The sequence below is a fragment of the Myxocyprinus asiaticus genome, chromosome 48 (genome assembly GCF_019703515.2).
Source record: "Myxocyprinus asiaticus isolate MX2 ecotype Aquarium Trade chromosome 48, UBuf_Myxa_2, whole genome shotgun sequence".
Classification (NCBI taxonomy): domain Eukaryota; kingdom Metazoa; phylum Chordata; class Actinopteri; order Cypriniformes; family Catostomidae; genus Myxocyprinus; species Myxocyprinus asiaticus.
In genome coordinates, this window is record NC_059391.1 from 20384078 (window position 1) to 20396298 (window position 12221).

Here is a 12221-nt window from a genome sequence, read left to right on the forward strand (position 1 = left end):
TGCATATACTGAGGAAATGTGACTTTGTATGTAAAGTCTGGCATCAACTCACAATCTTTATCTAAAATGAAATAGGCAGCATTACAAAATTTCCGAAGTCAGAGGACGCGATACCAGCTCAGAGTAGAATCTCAGAGAACTCATCTTGTATTTACAGTAATTCCGACACAACGGCACAATGAGATTAGGAGAAGGGGGAATGTGATCAGGAAATGTTCTGAGCCAGATTCGAACTCACATCGTCAACATGAGCACCAGAGCTAACCACTGTCAACTTCTTCGGCAACAGTCCTGCTTTTAAAGTTCTGTTTACTGTCAATTCTGACTGACCCAGTAAGTTAATTATCCACAACGCATGACCATTTCTAATGAACTTCTAACGAAAGGGTAGATTTCACTCCGAGAGAGGTGAAACAAACCCTTGGGTTCGCATACCTCTAGCGTCCATGCGGCAAAAAACCTGTGTGTTTTTTTATACGTGTGCGCCAACATCCTCCTTTGCATGCTCTGAGGAGGCTGACTCACTTTGTGTGGTTCTAATCCAGACACATGCAGCCTCGGTGAGAATTACTGTCCCACCGTCACATGCCGCTCTGAGTAGAACATATCAGACAAATGTAATATAAATAACAGCAGAGCAGGCGAGCAGAAGGGTACACACATCTGTGCTTTAGCCATCCATATACTGAACTGGGACAAGAGAGAGAGACAGATGTAGTCCATGCGCAGTGTCATTTCTATTAGTCTTCATCTTCCTGTCTGTCACAACGTTAAGCTCAAGTGTCCTCTAAAGTCTCTGCCTGCCCCATTGTCTCTCTTACTGGATCTGTCTTGCTCTACCCGACATTGAATTGCGTTCCGGATATGCAATTTTTTTTTTATTGTCGGTGCACATAAACATGCTATACAGACGTGTTTGGGCGCTACAGCGCATCTCACACCATGAACGCTGAGTTTTCTAAGATTCTGTCAAAATAATTAACACATCAAAACACATTTAATCTTGCCATACAGCACTGCAAAACTTAAAATAAATATCGATGTTCAAATTTGAATCTATTCATATACAGTATATTGGTGTTTGTCTCCATTTTGAAGAGTTTGGGGTAAATTAAAGCCACAGTCCATAAAACTTTATGAAATATAATGAAATATATATACAGTATAGAAACATTTTTATGTAATTCATACTGAAAAATTAAATGTGTTACTAAAAACTACATGTAAAGCATTTATATATGAATTTCTTTGAATTTAATTCTGTTTCACTTCTACTTCTTTAAAATCAAATTACAAATTATAATCAAATCACATTTCTGCATCCTGTTTGCTACATCAATTCAATCTGTTCTGTGTGAACGACACCTTAATCCGCATTCTTTTCTCTTCTCCCCCTCTCCTTCTCTCTCTCTTTGTCATACATTGAGTCTCCTGAGCTTAATAAGGTGGCTGGGTCTGAACAACAGAAAGGATTATGGATAGAAGCAACATGACTAACCCTAACCCTACAGCTAGAAACATTCATCCTCCCATCCTCAAAGACACAACATTATAGCACACACAAGCAAGTCTTAGACAAAGAATTTCCTGACACATCTGAAATATGTACTGCATGTACTGTGGCAGCAAAACATTCTAAACATTACTGGTAATAAGTGGGCACCAATATGGGTTTCTCAATAGCCAATGCTGAAGTGAATATATACACAATCTGTTTTAGTCATCATGAAAAGAAGTTTGCAACCCATTTTACTTCTGTAATGCAATATATTTCTGAATGAAGAAAGCAGTTACATTTTGATGAATGATTATGATTTTTTATTTTATTTTGGAATAACGTACATTGATGAATCATTCACTCATAACATATCATTCACAAATGCTGGTCAATTATTAGCCAGATATTGATTGCAATATCAGTCATCACAATTAAGTCTTCCCATTGGGTGGTTGGGCTCTCATGCAAATGTCGATCAGATGTGCTGAATGCAGCAGGATTTGAGTCATGTTTAGATCTGACCAGATACAAAAATCTCCATGCTTGACCTCTGCCAGAGCACAAGATGTGCAGTTCATTCATTCAGAAGATTTCCGCTCGGCAAATGGTAGGGATTAAAAGCCAGAAGAGGCACGTGGACAGAGGAGAGTGGAGGATGAACAGATGAACTGAGAGAGAAGAGCAAAGTGGCCCACAGCTCTTGTGACACAAACATAGAGTTTGACGTTTAGGATTGCGGGCAGCTGGTATTTAATCCCTGCGTGAATTAGTTAGACTGCACTGCATACAAATTACAGTCCGACAAGACAGAATATATAAGTCTCATTGACTGAATGAATAAAGCAACACACTCGGATACTTCCTGAAGCAGAGAAACTACGAATCAGGAAATTGAAGGGGGGCCATGTCAGTGTGGCATTACTGACATATTTTTTATCATCAATACTGAAGGAGTTTTTTAAAGGGATTCACCTGAAAAATAAAACATCTGTCAACATTTACTCACCCTCATGTTGATTAGCTTAACATCTCCTTTTGTGTTCCACAGGAAAAGGAAAGTCATACAGGTTTGAAATAACATGAGGGTGAGTAATAGATGACAGGATTTACTAATCTATATGCATATTAATTTCTTTATGTAAATTTTAAAAAATTTGTAAAAATATATTCATTTTAACTTAAAAGAAATAGTATGGGTCCGATACAAGTTAAGATCAATCGACAGCATTTGTGGCAAAATGCTGATCGCCACAAAAAATAATTTCGACCGGTCCCTCTTTTTCTATAAAAAAGGAAAAATTAAGTGAGACACTTACTATGGAATTTTTGGAGGGTTTACAGGCAGAAATGTAAAGCTTATTATTTTATAAAAGCACTTGCATTAATTCTTCTGTTAAAATTTCTGTATTATTTAAGATGTAAAGTTGTTTAAATTGTCATTTTTTTTGGTTGATTATTAAATTACCGGGATTGTAGTTTTTACAGTGAAACATCATCATGGCAACAGAGTTGTAAAATTACATACAACTTTACACAGAAAAGGTTCTAGCGATTTTATCACACTAAAATCATGTTAACACGCAATATGCATGTTAACGTGATTTTAGTGTGATTACTTATAACTTTACACAGAAAAGGTTATTAAGGGATTTTATTGCACTAAAATTATGTTATGCATACAGTTTACGTATTCTGACTTTTGAAACAGTGAGTATTTTAATGTTTACGGATTGGCCCTATTCACTTCCATTGTATGTAAGTGCTTCATTGTAACCCAAAATTATTATTTTATTTTTTTAAAGGAGGGATGAGTCGAAATTATTTTTGTGGTAATCAACATTATGCCACAAATGCTGTCAATTGAGCTTAAATGAATAGATCACCCAAAAATGAAAAATTTCTCATAATTTATTCACCCTCATGCCATCCCAGATGTGTATGACTTTCTTTCAGAAAATATCTTGGCTCTGTAGGTCCATATAATGCAAGTGAATGGTGATCAGACCTTTGTAGCTCCAAAAATCACATAAAGGAAACATAAAAGTAATCCGTAAGACTCCACGTGTTAAATCAATATCTTCAGAAGCAATGTGGGTGAAAAACATGACTAACCCTAACCCTACAGCTAGCAACATTCATCCTCCCATCCTCAAAGACACAACATTATAGCACATACAAGCAAGTTTTAGACAAAGAATTTCCTGACACATCTGAAATATGTACTGCATGTACTGTGGCAGCAAAACATTCAAAACATCACTGGTAATAACTTTTTTCTAAATCTCCACATTCACTTTCACATCTGAAAGTCACATGTGGTGCCTGTTTAGTTTCACTTTCACTTCTGTGGAGATTTAGAGTAAAAAAGGACTTAAATATTGTTCTGTTTCTCACCCACACCTATTATATCACTTCTGAAGATATGGATTTAAACACTGGAGTCATATAGATTAATTTTATGTTTCCTTTATGTGATTTTTGGAGCTACAACGGTCTGATCACCATTCACTTGCATTGTATGGACCTACAGAGCAGAGATATTTTTCTAAAAATCTTTGTTTGTGTTCTGCTGAAGAAAGAAAGTCATAAACATATGGGGTGGCATGAGGGTGAGTAAATGATAATAAAATATTCATTTTTGGGTGAACTATTCCTTTAACTTGTATTGAACCCAGAATTTGTTTTTTAAATAACTTTTCATTGCAAATGGTTTCTTACAAAGTTTTGCAATTCTGTTTAACTTTATGTTGTGTACTGTATCATCTTTCTAAGTCAGAGATAAGCGGTTGTATCCATTTAAGGTCTTCCGAGGCCATAAGTCCCTGTTAAGCACTAAATTTCCATTCTGGTCAGACAAAGTCAGACAGAGCGTTGACAAATACGCAACTAAGGTTACTGAATAAACTCATTTCTTAACCGTTTGTCTCCTGCTGCCTGCTCTTTCCTCTTGGCTGGGAGAAGAATTAATTTGACAACAGTTAATTTGACAAACAATTTGATATTTCCTGATGGAGAGAGAGAGAGAGATCTGGTAACAAAATATACTGGATCTAAACATAGATCTCACAATACAACTGGCAAAACTTTGTCATAAAAAGACAGATGAACAGACATAGACTGAGAAAAAATCCAACCAGAAATACAGACAGACTAGAATATAACCAGAAACAAAAACACAGTTTCCACACTTACCCACTGCAGGAGCGTCATACTCTTCGCCTAGAAGTATTTCTGGGGCAGAGTACGCTAACGAGCCACAGCTGGTCATCAACATGGTGCCGGGCTGAAAATGGTTACTGAACCCAAAATCTGTGAGTTTCACCGTCCCCTGTTGCCTGAAGAAAACAACATTCTCCGGCTTCAAATCCCGGTGCACAACATGCAGACGATGGCAGTAGGCTATGGCTCGTACGATCTGTGCAAAGTGCACTTTCGCTGTGTCTTCGGCCACACCACCTTCATGGCGCAAGATGTAATCGTACATGTCACCTCCATCGCCCAGCTCCAAGATAAGGTAGAGCTTGGTTTGTGTATCGATAACCTCGTACAGTCGCACAACGTTGGGGTGCTGGACTAGCTTCATGCAACGGACTTCTTGGAGCAGGTGGCCAGTCGCCAAGTCGTCAAGCTTGGTCTTGTCGATGACTTTGACTGCAACTAACTGGCCTGTGAAAACATGACGGGCTAGTTTGACCATGGCGAAATGGCCTTTGCCCAGTGTGCGGTCCAGGTCATACAGGCCGGCTATCTTGCCCTCGTAGCCGCTTTTGGTGGTAGCCATTTTGGATCAAGCAGGGGGATACAGTTGCAGGGCTCTGTGACCAGAGGGAGCTGAAGGAAACCAGGGCTCTACTGAGACATCACCTGTTTAAACACAAAAGAGGGAAAGACACAGTGAGGAGAAAATAAAGAAAGAAACAGCAGACCTTTGATCTGGACCTAATGTCTACAGAACATTTATCAAATTGTAAATAGTGTGTGCACTCTATGATTCTGCAATAATGCAGTCTAAGCTGAGGGTGCACTTCAATGGTTCTTCAATGGCTAACCGAGAACAATCTTTCACTATTTAAGGTTCTTGAGTTGGCTTAAGGTATTTTGGAGTTCTTGAGGTTACATTACAGATTCTACAGAGCAGCATATTGGTTTGAGACTTCATACATTAAAGGAGGAACATAATGTGGCATAATATTGATTACCACAAACATAAGTTTTGACCTGTCCCTTGTTTTTTTTTAAATATATATATATGTATATATATATACATCATTTACTTCCCTCATGCCATCCCAGATGTGTATGACTTTCTTTCTCATCTCATTTTAGAAGAAAATTTCAGCTCTGTTGGTCCTCACAATGCAAGTGAATGGTGGCCAGACCTTTTGAGCACATAAACACAGCATAAAAGTAATCCATAAGACTCTAGTGGTTAAATCCAAGGAAGCAATATGATAGGTGTTGGTGAGAGACAGATCCATATTTATGTCCAAATTTTTTTTTTTTTAAAGAACATCTACATGCTCACTTTCACTTCCACATTCTGGTGAGGAAGTGATTTTTCCTTTCAGCAACCTACTGTTTGGGGCTGGTCAAAGGTGGTGATGTACAATAAAAAAGGACTTAAATATGGATCTGTTTCTCAACCACACATATCATATTGCTTCAGAGGATTTAACCAATGGAGTAATTTCTATTACTTTTATGCTACCTTTATGTGCTTTTTGGACATTCTGTGTTCTGGTCACCATTCATTTTCTTTTTGTGTCAACACCTGAATCACAACTATGCTCATATTCAGTAGCTCTCTTGCTAATGTGATATTGCTGATATGGCATCAGGTTGTAAAACCCTTTTAGGAATCTTTATTTACAGAGGATAAAGTGCTCTTTGTGTTGAAATAGACCGTGCTACCTGTACAGATGAACTATACTTGACTTTTCCATGCCCCTGCATGGTATTATTGAAGAGGAAGGTTAGTGTGGGTGTGTGTGCTGTCTGCGTGTGTGTGGGAAAGAGTACAGGGTCTAACCTGAGAGTAAGTCGTCTAACAGGTTTATGTACTGATCTTATGTGTACATTCAAGAGAGGATAGGTACTGTTAATATTCGCCTCCAAGAATGCCAGACACTGATCTTACAATCTTACAAAAAGACCTGATTAACCAATTGTCATGTGATTAAACAATTATTACTATCACACAGCAATTACTTTATGGTAAAATAGTTACTTAGCAACAAGAGTTCCTTATACTGTAACTAACAACTTCATAACAAAACCCTTCCTGTTATGTAACACAGTGCACATCTATAATATAATTAATAAGGAGGGACATTTCTCACATGTGTGAACACGATTCTGGCTGTCTATAACAAAATAGCCAATCGTAGACAAGAAGTGATGTCATAATGGTACAATGCATGCCAAGACAAAAATAATCAAGATACATTCTGGCTGATGCAATTAGCTAATCGTGAAAAATTCTACTCCCGTAGAATTAAAATTCTGTATTTACATTTTTGGTAACACTTTACAATAAGGTACCATTTGTTAACATTAGTAAATGCATTAGGTATCATGAATAAATAATTAACTATTTATTTTGTCTGCATTTATTAATCTTTGTTAATGTTAGTTAATGAAAATAAAATTGTTCATTGTTAGTTCATGTTAGTTCATAGTGCATTAACTAATGTCAACTAATACAACTTTTGATTTTAAAAATGTATTAGTATATGTTGAAATTAACATTACCCAAGATTAATAAATGCTTAATAATTATTATTCATTGTTAGTTCATGTTAACTGGTGTTGCTAACTAATGTTAACAAATGGAACCTTATTGTGAAGTGTTACCATTTTTTTTTTTCAGTGACTGAGCATTGTAACCAATCACAGACATGTTCATTAAGTACATAAGCCTATCAGTAATGGTGCAGCAAAATTAGACCTCTCAAAATGTATGTAAAAATAATTTTAATGTAACATAAATTTCATGTAAATTCTATTAATCGAAATTAATAATCGCGATTGCAATGTCAAGGGAAATAATTGACAATAACAATTTTTGTCATATCGTGCAGCCCTACATTTAATACTGCAATCACAGGAACTGACATTTATGACTTCATTTGGCATTAAATACATACTTTGTAACATGTTGTAAGATGCTTTGAATGCCAAAAGTTTTTGATTAAGGAAAGTAACATATTAAACAGTTTGTTTGCATGCAAAAGAAGGACTTAAAGGTTAGTTCACCCTAAGATTTTATTTATTTATTTATTTATTTATTTTTATCCCCTTTTCTCCTCAATTTGGAATGCCCAATTCCCACTACTTAGTAGATCCTCATGGTGGTGCGGTTACTCACCTCAATCCGGGTGGCAGAGGACAAGTCTCAGTTGCCTCCACTTCTGAGACAGTCAATCCTTGCATCTTATCACGTGGCTCCCTGTGCATGACAGGGCAGAGACTCACAGCATGTGGAGGCTCATGCTACTCCCCGCGATCCACGCACAACTTACCACGCGCCCCATTGAGAGCGAGAACCACTAATTGCGACCATAAAGAGGTTAACCCATGTGACTCTACACTCTCTAGCAACCGGGCCAATTTGGTTGCTTAGGAGACCTGGCTGGAATCACTCAGCTCACCCTGGATTTGAACTTGCAACTCCAGGGGTGGTAGTCAGCATCAGTACTCACTGAGCTACCCAGACCCCATTTCACCCAAAGATTAAAATGTATTTGTTGCTTTGTGACTTTGTAAATACACAAAAGGAGATCTCTGTCACCATCCACTTTCATTACATGGAAAAACACAATGTAATGCAAGTGAATGGTAAATGAGGCTAACATTCTGCCTAACATCTTTTGTGTTCCATAGAGGAAAGGAAGTCACACTGGTTTGGGAATAAACAAATTATGTAAATAATTACAGAATTTTCATTTTTGGGTGAACTGTCCTTTTATAACAACAAATGCAAATAAAATTCTTATTTGGCCTAGATAAAAATGCTCAGATGGAGGGAAAAAATAAGGGATGAGTAGAAAGAAAGGGGTTGCGAGGAGTAGAGTGTGGGACTCCAGAGGAGTCGGGTGACGGGCATAGCACAAATGGTATGGATCAATACCTGTAATGGGATATCATTATTAGTGTGTGTGAGTGTGTGCATAAGTGTGTGTGCGGTGTGATGGAAGAAGCTGAATTGTTAATGAGCAGTGATAGAGGTTGAACAGGACCTCAATGCCATGATGCCAGAGTAAGACATGTGTGTGCTCACACACAAACACACATCAAATAGACTTGCAGAGCTTTTCTTGTCAGTTGAAATCAATTGTGCTAATTATGGCCTGCCCTTTGTCTGATGGATTAAGTCTTTGTGAGTACCGACTGGGATACACACAAAAGTCCAATGTTATTGTTTATGATAAAATATATGCATAACATATCTGCCCCCCACCAAAAAAAAAGTGCACTATATTTAAGAAAAGCTGCATGTTTTAAGGATATTGCTGTCTTTTTAAAGAAATAGTTAATAATAGTTAATAACAGGCTGCCTAGCAAAAAAACAACCACAAAGATAAATAAACATAAAAATATCATGAAAATGATCCGCAATGCTTCCTGCCACCACATACAGTATTTGAATGTACACAAACAAACATGAGATTTGAAAGCTACAGCGGAGGGAAAACTTTCAGTGTGTAATGACATAAATTTCAGTCCGTTCCTTACAGAAAACTATAGCATGGCTTAAAAGGACTTGTAATATAGCACACAAGATGTAAGGACCACATTTATGGTGCTTTTTGCAAATTTTTGGAGCATAACAGCCTTCGTCTCCATTCACTTTCATTGTATTGAAAAGGACATGCTTGAACATTCAATTTTTTTTTTAAAGATTATTTTTATGGCCTTTTGGATTTAATGGGATAGGGAAAGTAGAGAGGTGACAGGAAATGAGAGGGAGAAGAGTGGGAATGGGATCAAGAAAGGACCTCATGAGCCGGGACTCGAAGTTGGGTCACCTGTGATGCATCAGCACCACATGTCATAAGCACAGCCCACTAGGCTATGGCATGAGGGTGAGTAAATGACAACATTTTCATTTCTGAGAAAACTTTCTATTTAAAACTGATCTGAAAGCTTTCTTCTGTTTTTTTTTTAGAATGTGACAGATCATTATTCTTTTTCCGAACTCCCACTGCTATTGACGCACTGAGAAAAGAAGCTGTCTGATGTTTTACAGGCTTTTGTGAGATGTATTTGTTTAGTGGTAAGACTGAAAGAGAGAGAGAGAGACAGATGACAAATAAAAGAGCCAGTTAAGGAAAGAAAAACAGAGTAAAAGGACGTAACAAAGACCGGGTGGCCTCCATACTGAGGAAGGATAGGGCTGCCCACCCTTCCCATGTTCCTCTATCATTTACAAAGCATGGCAGGGAACGCAAACCTCGGCAAAGCTATTTCCTACGGGGAATGGAGAGCACACGCAGTGCTTCCTGCCAATAGTGCCCAGACATCTGCAGCTTGAGACGACTTTCTCAGTAACACAACACACACGTAGACGTTGCATTTCCTGTGAACATTTTCCTCATCTTCCTGCGAACGAAGAAAGAAAAGGAGATGGAAATCTAGCGAGCTCAGCAATTTCTGAACGGCAGCATTAGGAAATGACAGCAGTCGAAACGAGAAATGCTGGGGTCTTTTGTCAGATGCAAGAAAGCAGACTCCAATTCATTTATTTTGTACACTGATATAGAAGCCATACGCAGAGCTGTCAGAAGGCTTGCGGTGTGACAGGAGGCACCAGGGGAGAGTGTGAAAGGATGAGTCATTCCCCTCTCTTTTTGGAGAAGGGAGGGCTGATGGACGAGTGGAGATGTGAAAAGAGATGAAGAGTTGGGAAGAATGGAATGGGGTTTCCTTTAGATATGATCTCATTGCCCCATGTTCCAATCATGCAACATTTATGGCGGTGAGGTCAGTATGGTGCAGTGGGAGCTTGTGTGCCTACTGTTCGGAGTGCATTAACGTGTTCACACACTCGCAATCTCAGACATACACATTTGTTTTTCTATCATGTTTGAGACATTCCATTGACTGGTGGTGTACTTATATTGGACTAATTATATTTTCTATCCCCCTAACCAACCCCCACCCCAAATATAACCCTCACAGAAAACTTTTTATATATTTTTTTTTATTTCTTTAAGACATTGAATGTGTTTATTAACCTGTTTTCCCAGCTAAAAGTCACCACAATGTAGGCCAAGGTGACTGCAGGTTGCTCAAACTTGAGTCGCACAGACAGTAAAACATTTAAACTGCCAGTATAACACAATAAAATTCATATATTAGCAAAACAGAGGGGGCCGTTAACCCGAACGCGTTTTTGCATTCATTTGCACTGTTTTCAAATAATTTTTTTACGTAAACCTGCACTGTTTTTACTGTCTCACGCAGAAGCAGCACATTTTAAGATCAACTTAAAAATAAATTTAGCCTTTAAAAATGTGTCTCAAGACACATGCATTCTGTTATATTTGTTGTGCATATCTGTGCCCTACGTATCGATATTTAAAGGGACAGTTCACCCAAAAATGAAAATTCTTTCATTATTTACTTACCCTCATGATATCCCAGGTGTGTATGACTTTATTTCTTCACCAGAACACATTTGAATAAAAATTTCACACACACACACACAAACAAACTTGTTTTTATATCATTGTGGGGACTCTCCATAGACTTCCATGCATTTATAGATTTTATACAGATCTAACGATAATTTCTATCCTCTAACCCTACCCCTAAACCTAACAGAAACCTTTTTGCATTTTTACATTTAAAAAAACAAAAAAAAACATAGTTTAGTATGTTTAATGAGCCATTTCCCTCGTAGGGACCAATGACTGGTCCCCATAATGTAGGTGATCTCAGGTTTTACTATCCTTATGGGGACATTTGGTCACCGCAATGTAGTATAAACATGTACACACACACACACACACACACACACACACACACACACTCCAGCATGATCAGGGTGACCTGCGCTCCCCTCTTATCCCGAATCCCTGAGGCCTGCCTTGTGATTGAGCTAATGTGTATTAGCACACGCATACACAAACTCCATTTCGATCTGATATACTAAATCATTGTAAAACTGCCACAAACCACCATGTTCTTGCACATTTGCTCACACACATGCATGCTCACACACACAGTGCTGAGTCTAGGAATTTAGGCACATGCTAGGCCTGTATATATTCAAGTATGCATCTACACAGCAATGCTGCAGAACATAGAGCTCATAGAGACAATATAGTGCATATCTCTCTTATGGCTTTGCCTTTGCATTGCATTAGTTTTTTGCATTTTCATCTGTGTTCACTTTAAGTGGTATACAACCTCTCTTTCAACAATAACAACTTGGCACCTAAATGCATTACTTACGACTCACTCTCTCCGTTTTTAAATTTTTATTAGCTTCCGTTTCAGTTTTAATGTGGTTCATTGGCATGTCAAATATTAGTATTTTCGTATTGCCAATGCATTTGCAGCTTAAAATAGTGCAAAGAACAAATAGTGCAAAACAATGCAAAAACAATAAAAAGAAACCCTTTCTCGTTCTATACTCTGTCTCTTTGTCTTTTTTTATGTCTGCTTTTTGTGTCCCCGTAAGATGCCCCAAGTTCTAGGACTACAGTACATAAAACAG

The 12221-nt window shown here is 37.8% G+C and overlaps 1 protein-coding gene across 3 annotated transcripts in view; it reads right to left on the bottom strand.

Moving 5' to 3' along the window:
• The window catches only part of snrkb (SNF related kinase b), a 35266-nt gene that overhangs the window by 14756 nt on the left and 8289 nt on the right, over window positions 1-12221 (bottom strand). For 2 of the 3 annotated variants that reach the window (XM_051692125.1, XM_051692123.1), the window contains exon 2: window positions 4691-5362. In XM_051692125.1, coding sequence (XP_051548085.1) covers window positions 4691-5279 — 589 coding nt within the window. In that variant the 5' untranslated portion in view covers window positions 5280-5362. Of the gene's footprint in view, window positions 1-4690; window positions 5363-7865; window positions 9095-12221 lie in introns of those variants that run through there. The other variant, XM_051692126.1, reaches the window with a different exon arrangement.